This window comes from Enoplosus armatus, chromosome 4 (genome assembly GCF_043641665.1).
Source record: "Enoplosus armatus isolate fEnoArm2 chromosome 4, fEnoArm2.hap1, whole genome shotgun sequence".
NCBI classification, from domain to species: Eukaryota; Metazoa; Chordata; class Actinopteri; order Centrarchiformes; family Enoplosidae; genus Enoplosus; species Enoplosus armatus.
In genome coordinates, this window is record NC_092183.1 from 14,790,706 (window position 1) to 14,808,843 (window position 18,138).

The window sequence follows — 18,138 nt, forward strand, 5'->3', positions numbered from 1 at the left end:
TTTTGACACAGGGCCACTGGCACAAGACAAGACCTCAAGATAATGTAATAACGCAGGACCCGCCCTAAGGTGCTTATCTTTCCAGATGATATTGGTCCTTAGTGGTGCATATACTCAAATTTGAAATAAAATGACCACAAAAATTAACATACAGTCAGCATGGGATTTCCAGGTGCCCCCAGTAATTCAGCCTTGTGTATGTACAGTGAATACCCACTTATATGAATATACATACAGTCAGTGGCCAGTAAGAACTTGAAGAACTGCAGACACCTTAGGCCTTACAATAAGGCTTTTTGTGGCTTTCTACTTGTAGGTTTTTGCAGATAAGGCCAAGTAGATAAAATTTTAATCTGTAAAGTAACAAGTAACTAAAACTAACTGTCAAATAAATGTAGTGTACAATATTTTCCTCTGTCCTCAGTCCTGAGTCCAGCAGGTGGCGGTAATGCGCCTATACACTGACTTACGGCGGTTGGCAGGCAACTCCAAAGAGAGAGAAGAAGAAGAAGAAGAAGAAGAAGAAGGAGACTCCTCCCACTCAAAATGGCGGCCTAGAGAAGAGTCCATGCTCGTTTGTTGACATATATTTAAAAACCAAGCTCATGCTATATTAGTGGAGTTACAACTACTTTGATTATGTCGAGACTCATCGTTAAAAACCTCCCTAACGGGGTAAGTAACCCACCCGGAAGTCACGAGTCAGTAACGGTAGCATTTTGTTTCAGTCCACCTGCAAATGAAATGTGTATCTTGTGTGCAGATGAAGGAGGAGAGGTTCAAGTCGATGTTTGCCGCCTTTGGCACCGTGACAGACTGCTCTCTGAAGTTCACCAAGGACGGCAAGTTCCGCAAGTTCGGCTTTGTGGGTTTTAAAGCCGAGGAAGACGCGAACAGAGCTCTGAAACATTTCAACAAGAGCTTCGTGGACACGTCCAGAGTGACGGTATGGCTTCAGCCATGGCTTCACGACTGAACACGCGTGTTGTTGACTTGCTTGTTGTTTTTCCATATGTGATCCCGTGGTTGTCATTGTTGTCCAGGTGGAGATGTGTAAGGCCTTTGGAGACCCCACTAAGGCAAAAGCCTGGAGCAAACATAGCCAGAGCTCAGGCCCGGACAAACCCTCCACTCCTTCTGGCACTGACAGCAAAAAGGTACCTGGTGATAGAAAATAAGTCTTAGCATTATCTGCTGAGAGAAACAATAAGAAAGCCCCCTAACCTGCAATGTTACGTCCACAATGTCCATCTTTATCCTACTATAATAAGTAATTCTGACAAAATGTTCACAGTTTGGCAGTACCGTCACTTCTGTAAAAACCTGTACATGTGTTTTTGTTTCTGTCTTCAGAAAAACAATCAGAAAAAGGAAGCCAACAGCGCACTTGGAAATGTGAGTAAATGTGTCAGTCCGCAGCTATGTTTGTCTACTGTTAAGTGTTAATTATATTATATCTGAATGTGGATAAGATGGAACCAACCTCGGGCCGGTTATCAAACCTATGTGACGCTTTAATCACTGTGTTTCCACTTGTCGTGTGTGTCAGCTGGAAGAGGACCAGGGATTCAAGGAGTTTCTGTCAGTACATCAGAATCGCAGCCAAGTGCCAACATGGGCAAATGACACTGTGCAGCTAACGCCTGATCCTGACAGTGGACGGGCAAAAACTCAGGCCAAGAAGAAGCCTGCTTCAGATGATTACCTCAACTTTGATTCAGACCAGTCAGAGGATGAGGCTGAAGAAGAAGAATGTGATGAAGATGAAGATGGAGGTTGGTAATTGTGGTCCCTTCTTAGCGTTGGTAGATGAAACATGTGTCTGGATCTTCTGAAGTTAGAGAAAAAATAAGTTAATCTGTACTTAACCCTAAACCAGGTACACTATCTGTCAGTTATCCATCGTGTGTGTTTGACTTCTTCATGATAGCCAATATCATGAAACTTTCCCCAGTTTACTACTTGTATTTACACTTTTTCTGGCATTTTAGGGGGACGTTCTGGTACTAAACCTGGAAATATTTGACTTGACAGTCTCATTTAAGGAGGAGCAGTTGGTTCAGTCTGGCCTCCAGGTCTTTTGAGGGGCTTATGTTTGTGTGTGACGTCCTTTCAGGAGCACAGCCCCTGTATTGGGACACAATTGATGTAACATAAAATAAAACTTGTACGTGACCAAGATCTTCAATATACAGAGTGAAATGAATATTTACATAGTATAGTAATGATACACTATACATACATACATAGTAAAATTAAACATACAAAATAAAATTAGAAAAAGATTATTTGAAAAAGTGCAATGTACAAATGGTGTGTTGTTTCTTTCAGGTGCCACTAAAGAAGCACTTAAGTCTGGCTTATCAGATATGGAGTACCTGCGCTCAAAGGTGGCACAGACAGATGACACCATGGAGGAGAGTGAAGAGAAGGATGATGGTGAGGGGGATGATGATGAGGATGAGGATAATGGTCCTGCACAGCAACCAGACAGCGCCTATGAGAGTGGTGACAGAGAAAACCTTTCAAAGACCAAAACCTCAGTTTCCTCTGAGGATAAGAAGCAGAGCAAAGCGAAGAAAACTGCCAAGCAAGAGGTGACTATTCAAACAAATCGACACGTTAAACATTCAACTATTCAGTACAGCACAGTCTTTGTTTTCAGTTTGTTCTGGTTTACACCCACTTCTGTTTGTCGCAGATGGAGCCGGCGACAGAGTTCACCGTGAAGCTGAGAGGAGCCCCGTTTAATGTGAAAGAGGTGAGTGAACAAGAGCTTCCTGATGTCAGAGGTGCGGTGAAGATATTCCACTTTAAAACCATATTCTGTATATATCATGTGTCTGCATATATAACACCAACATATTTTTTTTTATGTGTGCCATTTATAGCAACAAATTCGAGAGTTTATGACCCCGCTGAAGCCTGCAGCAATCAGGATTGGGAAGAACGAAAGCGGAAATAGAACAGGTTTGTTATTGAAAGCATTTTTAATGTACTTCAGATGTTTTTCTCAGCATAATGTACGCTGACGGTATTTTATATGTATATTTTTGTGTATTCAATATATCTGGTAGGTAGATAGCTGCCTATATGTACTGTATGTGTCTATGTTGACTGTATACAGGCCCATGTATCAGCACAGGTGTCTTATGTGTGTATGTTTCAGGTTATGTATATGTGGACTTGCACTCTGAAGAACAGGTGGAAAAGGCCTTGAAGAAGAATAAAGACTACATAGGTGAGAAATACTAAATGTTATATTTATTTCTGAGTATATGTTCGAGGTATGACAAAAATATCTTACATTGCTACCTGCTACCCATTTTGTGTAGAGCTGCAATGATTAGCCAATTAATCGGTCGGCAACTATTTCAAGTCGAAGCAGTTCGAGCAAAGATTTGATTGTTGCAGGTTCTTTTGTTGGTTTTACATTCTAATATATGTAATATTTTGGGGTTTTGGACTATTGTTCAGACAAAACAAGACATTTGATGAGATTTGCTTGGGCTCTAGGATATTGGGCATGTTTCACTGTTTTCTAATGTTTTATAGACCAAGCGATTAATTGAGGAGTTAGTTGGCAGATTAATCACTAACAACAATAATCATTAGATGCAACCCTAATGTTGTGTGCTTTTAAGAAGGAGATGGTGGACTTGTCCAATCTGACTTTCATTCTTAATTGCTGCTGATATTCACTGTGTCACCTTGCTTTTAAACCAAACCGCAGCATAACTTCTCTGCCAACTTTAATGCTTAAAATAGAATAAAATAGAATATCCAAACAAATGTCCCAAAGACCATACTGCAATGCTGCTTTCAGTTGCAATCAGAAATCTGAGAATTGTTATGAGTGTATTTGAGCAGCCCAAAGGGATGTAACCAATAAACATTGTAACATTGTACCTATATTCGGTTTGTTATTTTTAAACCTTTCCTGGCTAACGACATACCTTCTGCCTGTGTTTTCAGGGGGGCGTTACATTGAGGTCTTCCGGGTGGACGCCTCTGGGGGTAAGGGCAAGAGAGACAGAAAGGACAAAGAAATCGACAGAAACTTCACCAGGAAGCTCAAGGAGGACGAGGAGGAGGAAGATGTTGCAGAGTCCGGTCGGCTTTTTGTCAGAAACCTTCCTTACACCTGCACAGAGGAAGAGATCAAGGAGCTATTTGATAAACATGGTGAATTAAAAAAACAACAACTTTCATACACCAACAAGTTCACACAGGCTTTCACCTGCAAAAAAAGATATATTTATAATAATAAATATAATTTTGCAATCTTTCCAGGTCCGTTATCAGAGGTGCTTTTCCCTATTGACAATCTAACCAAGAAACCCAAAGGATTCGCTTTCATAACCTACATGATACCAGAGAATGCAGTGACAGCTCTGGCTCAGCTGGACGGACATATATTTCAGGTATTTGATTTGTTTGACATATCTCTCTACACCACAGGAACAGGAGCTTCTATTGGCTTCTGGATTTAGTGGTACAACTTGATCTTCACATGAAGTTGAGGCTGATTAGATACAATCATTCTCTCGTGCTTTTAGGGCAGGATGCTTCACCTGCTTCCCTCCACACTGAAGAAAGAAAAGATGGACGCTTCAGATGCCGGTGGTCCTGGCTCTTCTTCTTACAAACGGCTAAAAGATACTAAAAATAAAGCCTCAAGCTCCAGGTCAGTATAACCACATTACCCCCTGCTTCTGTGTTCATGGTTTCTTTTTAATTTACTCATTTACTCAAGATTAAAGAGTTGAATAATGAATAATTACATTGCCCATATCCTTTTTATTTCCTTCTAGCTCCCACAACTGGAACACCCTATTTTTGGGCACAAGTGCAGTGGCAGATGCCATTGCTGAAAAATACAACACCACAAAAAGCCAAGTCCTGGACCATGTGAGTAATGCAGCATCCTGTCCTTCTACATTTATGAGATGATGACGAAGGATTTTACTGCTCTGGAAAGTCATCATAGTGGCAAAGTTTGGTCTTTCATTGCTTTGATTGCGAGGTAAGCGGTAGAAATATGCCGTTCACGTTTACAAATAATCTACCAGGACTGTGTGCTCCGTGTGTGATTCAATTGGCCGATGCAGCACCATGCTGGATGACGACGCATTGGTTTCCGACCCTGTGGCACCCACGCTGGGCCAACACAGCTTCAGCATGTGAATCAGTAAGCACACTGAGCAGTGCACATTTCAAGTTTCTTTATACTTCTCTGGTCCTTGCCCTCCTCTGCAGGAGTCAAAGGGGAGTGTTGCAGTGAGGATGGCTCTGGGAGAGACGCAGATCGTTCAGGAGACCCGACAGTTTCTACTAGACAACGCTGTCAGTCTGGATTCCTTTAGTCAGGTATGCTTAATGCAAACTCCTATTTACTCGTTGCTAATTTGTCTGTAAACAATTTACCGTGCCTGTAAATCCAGTTACCTTGCCTAAGGTTTTTTCCCGCATGTGTTGTTTCCCCTGGTGCACAGGCGGCAGCAGCGAGGAGTACAACTGTGATCCTGGTGAAAAACCTTCCAGCTGGAGTGTCGGTGTCAGAGTTGGAGGAGCTCTTCTCGCCTCATGGCTCTTTGGGCCGAGTGCTGCTGCCGCCCTCAGGACTCACCGCCATCATCGAGTTCCTTGAGCCAACTGAGGCAAAACGAGGCTTCACTCGGCTCGCCTACAGCAAAGTGTGTATAGAGTTTTACCAGCAAAATCTTCACTTGCTGCATATGTTTGAGAAGAGGCACTTTAAAGACTTCTACTTATGTCTAAACACTCTAGTTCCAACACGTCCCACTGTATTTGGAGTGGGCCCCTGTGGGGGTGTTTCTGGCAGCCAAACCACAACCAGGTAAAATCCCACAAACACATAAACATTACACACAACTTCACACATGAAAGGGATCATTTGAATAATCTGAATACATTCTGATCTGTTCACCAAGTATTAGAAAAACAGGAGGCAGTGAAAGAGGAGAAGAAGGAGGAAGAGGAAGATGAGGAGGAGGAGGAGGAGGAATCTGCTCCTGGTTCCACACTTTTTATTAAGAATCTTAATTTCAGCACGATAGAGGAGAAACTACAGGAGGTAGGTCATGAATAAATACAACCCTCGGTCACCTTTTAATCATAGCATTATGTTTGAAATGTTTAATATTGTTTTCTTCTTTTATTGCAGACTTTCTCCAAATGTGGCAAAGTCAAGTCCTGCTCCATCTCAAAGAAGAAAGATAAAACAGGTACTAAACATTAAAACTAGGATCTTTCACATATGTAAATGTAGTGTTAAATTGCAATGGATACTTTGGTAAAAAAAAAAACTGAACTTATACCAAAGTTACCATCATATCATTTATTTGAACACATGGGAATATTTGTATTCTGTGTATTTTCTCAGGCTTTGCAAGAGCAGTGGGTAAAATATATATTTCTTATTTCTGATTCAGATTTAACAACCACCTCACAATGTTGGTTTGATTTCCAGGCAAACTGTTGTCCATGGGCTACGGTTTTGTCCAGTATCAGACAGCAGAGGCAGCACAGAAAGCCCTGAGGCAGCTACAGGTACCTTCCTCATTTCCTCTGAAACACAGCTTTTCTCTACAGCCTGATTCTTGGCTAATGTGTGCTCTTTGTCTCAACCCTCCACCAGCACTGTACTGTGGATGATCACCAGTTAGAGCTGAAGGTTTCTGAGAGAGCCACAAGGTAAGATGTGCATCATGAGGGCTTTACTCAACTTTGACTGTGGTGAAGAATAAACATGGTGGACCATTAAATAAGTTTACAAAGAAGTGTATTAGAAGTGAAGTGCTTAGTAGTAAACCAACCTCACTCCTGTTATCACTACTTACCCAGTCCTTTTCCCCTGTGTCCAGGACCACTGAGGTCTCGCGCAAGAAGAAGCAAGCTGAGAAGAAACAGACGGGGTCTAAGATCCTCGTGCGCAACGTCCCCTTCCAGGCCACTGTCAGGGAAATTCGGGAACTCTTCTGGTAACAGTCACATACACACATTTTTTTTATTCACACTGTGGAGAAAGTTTGGAGTGAGATAATTTGATAATACAGTGATCGTTCTCTCTGGCCTTTCAGTACATTTGGAGAGCTGAAGACAGTCCGTCTTCCAAAGAAAGCTGCTGGTTCAGGGAATCATAGAGGCTTTGGTTTTATTGACTTCCTCACCAAACAGGACGCTAAGGTTTGTGTGTTATACAAACTTTCAGCCATATATTTAGGAAATTTACAGTCCCCTAGTGCAACATGATGATCATTAATGCTATGCCCCTGTTTTCTCCATAGAAAGCGTTTGCTGCACTGTGCCACAGCACCCATCTGTACGGGAGACGCCTTGTGCTGGAGTGGGCTGATGCTGAGGAAACAGTAGAGACATTGAGACGGAAAACAGCCGAACATTTTCATGGTAAATCCACAAACTTTTGTACCAACATGCAGAAAATGAAAGCAACTGTGCTGTTTATTAATCTCTATCCTCCATGATATTTATTCTCCATGTCAGTGGCCTCCAAGAAGCAGCGAAAGGCAGAAGTTTTGGAGGGAATTATGGAGACGATGGAAACTGAAGAGAGTGTGCAAGACTGAGTTCCCTAAACGCCAATTTCTCTATCGAAGCCTCGACACAACTCTGACCAGTGCTCCTGTGTTTTTCTGTATAAATAAGACTGAACAAAATAAGGACTTGAGTGGCATGTGCAGAAGGAGCAAGTTATGATGAATTCATCAGCTGGTCAAAATTTGTGTAACTTCTGAAACCTCTGGATTTCTTGCATAACACGTTTTGTATAGAATGATGCCTAAAAGAAAGATGATGGGACTGATGTCAGTTTTATATAAAATGTTATTTCATGATTTAAAACCTTGCATATTACGTGTTTGTGTAAGTGACTGGCATAATGAGCGAGTAAAAAACACAGTAAGCGGAGTTGGTCATTTATTTTGAAAATACCGCCCGCGTCATCATGTGACTTTTCATGTGAACATGGCGTCCAGGCGAAACAAGACGTTTGCAGATGGACGTTTTTCAAAGGTTTTAAACGTTTTAGCAGTTTTATCCGGTTTGTGTTGTATGTGCGCGTCTGTACGAGCTGAAATACGAACTGCTGTTATTGACAAACAAACCGGGCAGCTGGCTGTTCTTGAGGGATATCGAGAAGATTTTGTGGCTTGGGCGAACTTCACTGATGACATTAAAACATCAGGGTGAGTTGACTAACGGTACAGGTCTTCATTTTACGTCTTTTAACTGGATGAACTCTTTAGCTGGTGGCTTTGTGATAACGTTAGGTCATCGGCCTGTGTAGCTCTATGGTGTAGCTCTGCCAGCTACACTAGCTAACAGAGCTAGCTAGGTAATGTGACAGGCAAAACTGATTTCTAACATTTAGGTTTCAACTAGCTAACTGTTATCTTCATTATCTTGTAATCGATACATTGTACCTATTCTATAGTACATCATAACATAGTGAAAATATCTAACAACTCCCAGAGCCCAAAGTGATCTCTTTGTTTGCTTGTTTTGTCCGACAAACCCAAACACATTGAACCCACAATGATATAATAACGCGTAAAACAACAAATCATCACACTTTAGAAGCTGCAACCAGAAAATGTTTGGTATTTTTGGCTGATATGAGATAAACAATTTAAATTAAATTGATCATCAAAATGTCTGCCGATTCATTTTCTGTTGATTGACTAATCAGACAATCAGCTGCCTAGTAATTTCATCTCTAACCTCTAATCTAATCTGTATTTTGCGCTTCTACAAACAGCATAGAAACAGATAGAAGTGAAACATGTAACAGGAGAGGTCAAGATGGCAACAAGCCAATAGTGGATCTCTGTGCAAATTAAGAATAGTATTAAAAGGCAATACATACATGCATGAATTGGTTAAATAGAAATACATATGGATACAAGGACATAGAGAAAAATAAACACATTACAACAACGCAAGCTGTGCAACACTGGTCAGCTGACAATCACTTAAAGAGCTATGATAGACAATAAACATCATTCCATATCTGTGCATCATGATATCTCAGGTAATACTGGACATGTCTGGTTATACAAAGAGGAAGCTGAAAAATACAGAAACAGCAGTGACTACCAAGCTGGGATCCAAAGATCTACAACGGTATTCATTTGAGACTATCACTGGAGGATTAGTTACATCTGTTTTTCTGAATGATTGTTTGTACAGCCTATGCCCTCTGTCATCTCTTCACCTATAGTACAGGCAATTCTTTATATATTTTGAATGCCACCGATATGGAAACCTGCACTCTTTTGAGCCTGCACACAGGTAGTATGTTTCATCCTTTTTATTTATTCACATGTGCTCTCTTTTCAGCTGGTCTTTCTTGGAGATCACTACCAGCAGTCAGTACAATGACAGTATCCAGGCTTATGCTGCCGGTGCAGTGGAGGCTGCACTCACATCTCAGGTCAGTTTAAACCTTAATTCTTTCAGGCTTGTTTGTGCTCGACTTATCAAGCAGCCAAAATGTTTTATTGACTTGCTTTACATTTAATTTAACCTAGACTTGGTGTATGTTTGTTTTAGCTCATCTATAAGCACTGGATGAACACTCTAATGGGTTACTGTGGGCCCTTCACGTCTGAAACTGGTTACTGCGAGCGCCTTAAAGCTTTCATATCAACCAATCTGCAATGGGTTCAGGAGCAAATAGAGAAGCAGCCAAGTTCACCTTACTGGCACCAGGTACTTTACATTTGTAGGATGAATAAAATCCCTTGCATGGATACCAAAATATTATAAGGCCAGAAATAACATATTATCTGTTTCTGCTTGTCAGGTGCGTCTGGCACTGCTGCAGCTGAAAGGTCTGGAGGACAGCTACAATGACGAGCTGTCATTCCCAACAGGGTCATTCTCCCTCAACCCATTTGGCTTCCTGTAAGCGGTTATATCCATTTTGTATTAATCAATCATTAATCATTAACATGTTTTTCCACTGTTTCTGGCATCAGAGACTTGCCTTTGTCTCACATTCTCCACTGTTACTCTGTCCAAACAGACTTTTCCAATTGGGCGGGGATCTGGAGGACTTGGAATCGGCTCTGAACAAATCCAGCCAAACTCGACCACTTGGATCTGGCTCCTGTTCTGCTCTCATTAAACTGCTGCCAAACAATAAGGAACTGCTGGTGTCACATGACACCTGGAACACCTACCAGGCCATGCTGCGCATCATGAAGAAATACATCTTTGCCTTTAAGGTTTCTCCTTTAGGTATATTACTGATGCAAGTGTGTCTCCTGATCATTGCTGTTCTCATTATTTACATTAAAGAAACAGTTTTGGGAAATATGCTTATGTCATTCTTAGTGAAAGTTAGATGAGAAGATCAATACCACTCCTGTATCTGTACAGTAAATATGAATCTACAGCCAGCAGCTGCTTAGCTTAGGTTAGCTTAGCTCAGCTCAGTATAAAGACTGGAGAGGGGGAAACACCTAGCCTGGCTCTGTCCAAAGGTAACACTCTTCCTAGGTGCCTCAGCTGGTTGCCTGGCAAACTCACGTGGACAAGAGATTCCAGGAAATAGTCCGGCACATAAAACCACACCTTGTTTTTACACTTTTATGTTTTTGTGAGGATTAAACAAACGAGATATATGAAGTGAGCTCAGAGGTGCTGGTTGTTACTGTAGGACATAGCCAGGCTAGCTGTTTCCCCGTTTCCAGTCTTTATGCTAAGCTAAGCTAAATGGCTACTGGCTCTAGCTTCATATTTACCGAACAGACTTGAAAGTGGTCTTTCAATTGAACTCTAGACAAAAAAGCAAATCAACTTCCCAAACTGTCTATTTTGACTATTCCTTTAAACCATCTGGCCATAAACCAAAAGCCCATTTTTCAGAAATGTGTTTCTGAGTTTGAAGCCTCAGTAATGGACTGACAGTGTTGTTGTTGTCCATGACATGAATACGGGTTTTTTTATTTCAGGGAAGGATCTTCTTCCTGGAGGAACTCAGGCATTCTCATCCTATCCTGGATCGATCTTCTCTGGAGATGACTTTTACATCCTAAGTAGTGGCTTGGTGAGAACTCCTTGTACCTGGCATGATAGAATGTAGAGGGTAAACTGGAGTGTTGTTGTTATTTTACTTTTTGTTTCAAACTGAGTAATGCTAGATGGAGTTCCTTAATTTATCTCGTGTCTCCAGGTTACATTGGAAACCACCATCGGCAACAGCAACGCTGCTCTCTGGAAGTTTGTTCAGCCCACAGGAAGCGTCATGGAATGGCTGAGGAACATTGTGGCTAATCGACTGGCTTCTACTGGCAAGGAGTGGGCCAAGATTTTCAGCAAGTACAACAGTGGGACGTGAGTTTTACACACCAGAAAGAAACTGTCTCTCATGACTTTTTAACTAACATTATCACCACTGATGTAATCTCCTGAGCAACTGTTGTCTGCTGCTTTTTGTCCTGTGTTCAAAATTCCCATTGATGACAAGATTAGATAAGTTTTTGTGTGACCTTAGACGACAATGTGGATTGATGGGAGTAAAAGAAGCAGAAAAAGGCCATTTATAATCAGGAGTCACATGAAAAGTCAGTTGGGTCATCAGGCTGAGTGTTTGTTATGAAATGCTCAATCAGTTACTTCAACATCAGTTAAATGGATATACAGTAAATAAATAAAAATCAGTAAATGCTAGTAGGTGAAATGTTCTATGCTCAGTTTGGACTGTGTGTGCTTTGTAGGTATAACAATCAGTGGATGATTGTGGACTATAACCACTTCACTCCAGGAAAGACTGACGTTAAAGAGGAGCTCTTTGTTGTGTTGGAGCAGATTCCGTAAGTCTTTGCACCCAATATTTAATCAAAACATAAGATTATTTCAGTATTTCCATTTATAACTATTACTTAAACTAAGCTTTTCTTATCTTTTTAATGCTGCAGGGGACTAGTTGTTTACACTGATAAAACTCAGGAACTACTGGAGAAAGGGTACTGGGCAAGTTACAACATACCGTAAGTATCCAGCTTGGAATCATTACGTTTTATGTTAACACTTAATACTATAGATTACATGTGTTCTAATTGTGTTTGTGTCTTTTGTACATGTGTGCTCATGTGTAGGTACTACGTGGACATATTCAATGCCAGTGGCTGCAATGAGCTGGTAGAGAAGTTCGGCCCGTGGTTCTCTTTGGACCAGAATCCTCGGGCTCAGATATTCAGGAGAAACCAGACAGCTGTCACAGATGTGGACTCAATGGTCCGCCTCATGAGGTACGGTCTGTGTGTTACACAGGTTTGGAGGTGGACATATTCGTCATGTGCTGGATTGATTGACATTACACAAACTTTAACGTTAGATTGTACGTTTTTATAGGCTAATAAAATAAAAAATAAAATGAAATATTTTATTTATGAGATGCAGTGTCTCTCCCCAGGTATAATAACTTTAAAGAAGACCCACTGTCAAAGTGTGAAGGCTGTAATCCACCTGCGAATGGAGAGAATGCTATCTCAGCCCGTTCAGACCTGAACCCAGCTAATGGAACATATCCGTTTGGCGCCTTAAGGCAGAGACCACATGGCGGAACAGACATGAAGGTTTTTATTTTTCTCATTTCAGAATCTTTTCTGTGTGTTCTTTGTGATTGTGACACATTTAAAAGATGTTTGCTAAATCTGATGCATTGAGTGTGTTCCTGTGCAGATGACCTCCTATGGGATGTTTCGGGACTATGGTATTGTGGCAGTGAGTGGGCCAACATGGGACCAGGTGCCACCCTTCCAGTGGAGCACTTCCCCTTACAAAGACCTGATGCACATGGGTCACCCTGATACTTGGACATTCAAGCCTATAAAAGTCACCTGGACTCCTTAATTGTTATCATACTGTATATACAAGTGGCATGATGAATTTAAATACTGCCAGCTGTGCTGTTTGAAGTTTTGACAAAGGGAAATTGTACTTTAAGTCTAAGAACTAGTAACACTACTATTATGTTCATAGAAGTCATGTCACACTATGGCTTCTATGAACATAATAGTAGTGTTACTAGTTCTCAGGAAAGTGGCAATAACATTCTGGAAGTATTGCATTATTGCACTATTTGCATAATTAAAGCACAGAAAGTTAATGAGAGCTTTGAATGTGAGACAATATGACCAAGAACAACAACTTCACAACCTTTCTGTTGTTCATTAGATTCTATCTGATTTTCATGGTTTGTTTTTAAGATTTTCATTTCTTATGCTGAATGTGTGAAAATGCAAATTCCACTTGCTTCAATTCTGATGACTTTGTTTCTACTGGACTACACCTTTCTTTGGAGAAATCACTACGTACGATTATTGATACAGATGCAAATATTCTGTCATGTTGAGGCAAATGTCTTGATCATGAGTTAAATATTTTTTGAGAATATCTGATGATGCTTTTTAATTTTTCTTTTTAATTTTTGAAATATTTTATAAATGAACAGTGATTACAGATACAATAGAATAATTTAAAGGCCCTGCACCCCCGCACAGGTGTTTTCAATCATTGTGGCTGATTGGATATCAGCTGAGGTTGAAGTTGGGCAGAGTTATGGTGGGAATTACATGAAGTCACCAAACTCCACGTACCAACAAGAATAATAAAGGTCTAATTTGTCCCACCCTAACAGATACACCAGGAGAGTGACTGATGTGTCAATGAAGCACAGGCTGTACACCCCTCCCCCAAATGTCTAATCAGGAAAAATTTGTGAAAATTAATTAGTATAGTTAATAATTAAATACAGACAATGTCTCATTAATCGTCATTAAACTCAGATCAAGTCATTGTCAATCTATGATTTGCTCATTGTGCTCCGTGTACTATATTCAGTTATATTTTGGCCATGGCTTCTCAGTATGCTTCCCTTAAATTGCACCATGTGGTTCTGTAAGAAATCTTTTAGCCCTTTAGCTAAAAAAGCTAGTGCCACTTTCTAAACTGTGATGGCGAGGACGACACAACATGCATGGTAGTGTCAAAGACACCCTGGCAGTGCCTGGTGTTAATGCTAACTTGGCTCAGTCAGTTGACCTACGTCATGATCGTCGTCATAGCAGTGCACTCTCGTAAATTGACGGCACTGTCGTGTTGTTACCGTTGTGCCGCTATAACTGAACTTTACACATCTTAAATGTCGACCTCCGGTCTGCCTACCACCAAGAAACTCAGATATCGCTGTATTTTACAAAAACTGGCGACGTGACCAGAGAAGACTACTTAAATTCAAGGTATGAGGTTATCTTTAAGCTAGTTACTTAGCAACATTACATTGACAATACCCTTACATTACTGTATTTGTGGAACTGGTTGGCTGCTCACCCGTTAATTCAAACCACCAGTTAAACCGACACACTGCGCTAAGCAACGGAGAGTCAGGTAAAGGCTATGGGACTACTACTACTTAACATAACTGGTCCTCACCTACACTCTCCTTATTGTCTAGTCTTTTCTTTCCCCGCTGTTGGGTTTAGGACCGCTCATTTCATGTTTCTTTTCTTTTCAAATGCTAGCTAGCGAAACCGATTTTTAGGACATAATGATTATATAAGAATATATAACCATAAGTGTTCGTACTGGGAAGTTGATGTACCTCAAAAAATGATCCGCTGATTTACAGACGTCTCTCTCTCTCAACGTAAGTCTATGGGAGAAAGTATTTTCAGGCCAGTGTGTGTCACGTGACGGACCCGGAAGTTGTAATTACACGGTTTGGTCACTATGTCAAATTGCTTTCAAAGCCCGGCGCACATCCTGGGGGCAGATAAGATACAAGTTACACGTCTCCTGTTGCTCTGTAGTTTGGACCGAATGGACTAATGTACCGCATGTCATCCGTCGTACTGTAAACATTAGTTTTTTTCATAAATAAGGGCATCAGTGGAAAGGTAGTTGTCAATAATTATAGAAGCTTACCGTTATTACCTTGTTTTTGAATATCTAAGACCTATTGCAACTTATTGCCAAAATCAACAATCTTTATAATCTCGTTTTGATTGGCCTTATGCTGTACAAAAAATTGTACATTTACAAAAAGAAATGTCAGAAAGATAAAGTCCTGAAGGGATTATTCAATCCTTCTGAATTTCAGATGATCAGTGTCTTAATGACACTGTCCCACTAGCACTACCAAAGGCACTGTGGACAAACGCTGTGAAAACTTAAGTAACTGATGTGACTCGCTTCTTGTTTACAGCTTGTCTCATCCCAGGTGTATGTGGATCTGATGATGGGTTTCTGGCAGCCGGTGACCAACCTTAGAGATTATGTATCCCAGAATCCTCCAGGGGTGACATTTTTCCTATGTCTGTTGTCTCTGGCTATCTCATTCATCTGCCTCAGCTCTTATATCTACACTCACACTCTGCCTAACCCTGACACAACAAAGGTAAGGGTTATCCAAATTCATTTTGGAGAATAAGCTGCCCCAGAAAAATAACTTCCACAGCTTCAATCCTTTGCAGTCCTTTTGTGAGGACGAGTTCTGGTGTGCAAAGGAAACTTAATGTTGTGCAGGCTGTGACTGCATGTGTGCTTGTGTTTCTGTGTGTCCTGAGCCGATATCGACGTGCAAATCATATTCTTTATTCTTCTCTTAGGACTGGAACCATTTACTGTCCTCCTTATCACAGTTCCAGCTGTGTGTGAAAGCCGATGCAAATTCATCCGAGCTGGTCTCGCCAGTTCCCTCTCCTCTGATCGATCAAGACACTTCAGTTAACTCTATAAAGACCAGTCTGCATCTCAAGGTTCCTCTGGCTTTAACTACCAACTCAAACAGTGGCTCTCTGAAAGACCTTGGTCTACACACTGCCTTGAGAGCCAGTCAACTACATCTTGGAGGTTGGTATTGCAGTGGATTGTTTTTTTGTTGTGAAATAACGTAAAAGTGTTTGTGTATAACCGTAAATTCTCACTCACAAGTGATTGTTTTACTCCCCAGGCAATGAGATTGTAAATGTGACTCTAGAGTTTTTGTCTGGAAATGATACCTACACCTGTCTCACCATAAGTGCTCCAACACGCCTCCTGCCCATGAGTCTGTAAGTTCGTTCACACTAAAATGTGTGTTTCTAAGCTTCCTTTATTTAAATCACCAACTACCTAGGTACATAAAAATAATGTCTTTCAACTCACAAATGAGTCCTTTTGTGTACTATATACTTTAATGAAGACGTCTGCCAGAGTGCCCTGCATCTGAGAAAAACATTTCACCCATCCATGTGGATGCGAGCAACCAGTTGCCTACAGCACCACAAACCTGCTACAGTCTACACTTCAAGAATGACCCTACACTCACTGTCAAGTTAACCCAGGTACAGTGTGTCACACAAGAACATCACTTGCTCAGCCATAATACACAGTCACTGTCAGTCATTCTCTACTTTTATTCTTCAGGAGGAGCAGAGTGTGGCAGTGCGACATCTGTTGGAAGTCAGCGTGTGTCTACTAGGAGTTTGTTTGATGCTCTGTTTAGCTGCCAGTATGACACATTCACTCGTACGCCGCAACTATTGGAATGGACTGGATCTAAAAAATGTAACAGTAATTTCTTACATTACCACGTTGTATTTGTATCTCGTTACTATGCTAACTTAGTAATTTAGTAATTTTGATGTGTGAACAAAAGGAGAACAGTTTTAGACACATTTCATTAAGTGCAGAAACACCACAGTAGTATGCATGAAATATAATATACAACTTGTATGGTTTTAAGAATGTGTTCATTTTCATCGATCAGTCTTTATGTGCACAACATCTAGATATCTTTGCAGCATCCTGATATATTTGTCTCTGCACATGTTGTGGAATGTGCAAATACTGTTTTTACCTAACCTTACTGCTTTACTTTATTTGCAGGAGCCCTTGATTGACACCTGAACATTTTTCATCCTCTGCATCCTGAAGAAATCAGTTGGTGGTTGAGAGAGAAGAGTGATATGTATCACTACTTTTAAAGGGGCATCCCACTGATTTTTCAAAAGAAACCATGTTGAGGCTACTCAGTCTGTGAAAACAGTTGTATAAAGTCTTCTGTGAGTCTAGGGTTTGAGAAATGTCACCAAGTGTGACATGGATGTGGTAGAGAAGGAGTATTTCTTGTAATAGTTGTTGTAAGGGAACAACTCTTCAACTGGTAATGCCTACACCGTTGATGGTCATACATTCACTATCCAGTCTGTTCTGTGCAGTGCATTCCAGGAATTATTTGCTTTCTGTTGAACTGACTTGTCTACTACATTTCCCAGAATTACTCTCAATAACTTGTAGAATTGACATAAACTTGTTGCTGAGTGAGAGCTTAATATATTGAGAACAAATGTTAAGAATAGAAATACTAAGTTTCTATTTTGAATCTTACTGGGAAGTTATGGAACTTTACATTGTTTGTTTGTTTTCACAAGTAACCTACACGTTTCATTTGTGATTCTGCCAAGTGAATGTAAGCTATTAATGTTAGTCTTTAGTCTTGACTCGACTACTGCAACTACTGGTAATTATAACCTTTTGCAGTTACTCATCTAAATGACAGTGAACTGTTCAGCAAGCTGGAGAAAATTACAAACTTGGCTACATCAGCTTTCATTGAAGCCCAGGACCAGCAATGGAATTGCATATCAGATTTGATATGAGTTTTGATTGATGGTTTTAATGTTTCTAGTAAGAGACCAGTCCAAATGATTGATTATTTAGGATTTTTAATCTTGTTTTCCTACCTCCCTGGAAGGTACTGGTTTCAGTTATTTTTAGTGCAGTATGGAAATCAACTTGCTGAGACTTGAAATTTGCTTTGAATCTCTTACAGTGAACATTATGGCTGGTTTATCACTGTCAAAATTACCTTATTGTGTAGAAATAAATAAAAGGGAAGACCCACCACATTCTAAACAAAAGTATTAGAGTATTAAAAATTGATCAACAAAGGTTATAGAACTGATGTTTTCTGACACTGTTGACATCATAGTATAACAGGCCTGTATTGTCAATAATGATCAGTTGACAAACACACAATAAACACACTTTTCTTCTGTAAGTCAATGTTTTGCATTATTCATGTGAATATGAATATATGTGATA

General features: G+C 40.4%; 3 protein-coding genes across 3 annotated transcripts; all 3 read left to right on the forward strand.

The window, feature by feature from the left end:
- The first annotated feature begins 553 nt into the window (after nucleotides 1–553).
- rbm19 (RNA binding motif protein 19) lies at nucleotides 554–7,950 on the forward strand. The gene is made up of 24 exons (XM_070903718.1): nucleotides 554–675; nucleotides 764–946; nucleotides 1,044–1,157; nucleotides 1,366–1,395; nucleotides 1,550–1,775; nucleotides 2,332–2,543; nucleotides 2,702–2,761; nucleotides 2,892–2,970; nucleotides 3,170–3,241; nucleotides 3,976–4,185; nucleotides 4,294–4,424; nucleotides 4,560–4,687; nucleotides 4,815–4,911; nucleotides 5,260–5,370; nucleotides 5,496–5,696; nucleotides 5,791–5,860; nucleotides 5,955–6,097; nucleotides 6,188–6,248; nucleotides 6,494–6,573; nucleotides 6,662–6,717; nucleotides 6,888–7,004; nucleotides 7,104–7,209; nucleotides 7,311–7,431; nucleotides 7,528–7,950. The coding sequence occupies exons 1-24, from the start codon at nucleotides 640–642 to the stop codon at nucleotides 7,608–7,610; spliced, it is 2,727 nt and encodes a 908-aa protein (XP_070759819.1). The 5' UTR covers nucleotides 554–639; the 3' UTR covers nucleotides 7,611–7,950.
- A 57-nt stretch (nucleotides 7,951–8,007) lies between these two features.
- Nucleotides 8,008–13,832, forward strand: plbd2 (phospholipase B domain containing 2). The gene is made up of 12 exons (XM_070903719.1): nucleotides 8,008–8,228; nucleotides 9,382–9,475; nucleotides 9,595–9,753; nucleotides 9,848–9,948; nucleotides 10,070–10,284; nucleotides 11,001–11,095; nucleotides 11,222–11,382; nucleotides 11,766–11,861; nucleotides 11,967–12,038; nucleotides 12,147–12,299; nucleotides 12,464–12,626; nucleotides 12,733–13,832. Exons 1-12 carry the CDS (start codon nucleotides 8,008–8,010, stop codon nucleotides 12,901–12,903), a joined length of 1,701 nt encoding a protein of 566 aa, XP_070759820.1. The 3' UTR covers nucleotides 12,904–13,832.
- A 342-nt stretch (nucleotides 13,833–14,174) lies between these two features.
- Nucleotides 14,175–18,074, forward strand: LOC139284546 (transmembrane protein 248). The gene is made up of 7 exons (XM_070904852.1): nucleotides 14,175–14,291; nucleotides 15,257–15,448; nucleotides 15,660–15,903; nucleotides 16,004–16,103; nucleotides 16,235–16,376; nucleotides 16,459–16,599; nucleotides 16,921–18,074. The coding sequence occupies exons 2-7, from the start codon at nucleotides 15,287–15,289 to the stop codon at nucleotides 16,939–16,941; spliced, it is 810 nt and encodes a 269-aa protein (XP_070760953.1). The 5' UTR covers nucleotides 14,175–14,291; nucleotides 15,257–15,286; the 3' UTR covers nucleotides 16,942–18,074.
- Nucleotides 18,075–18,138: the final 64 nt, after the last annotated feature.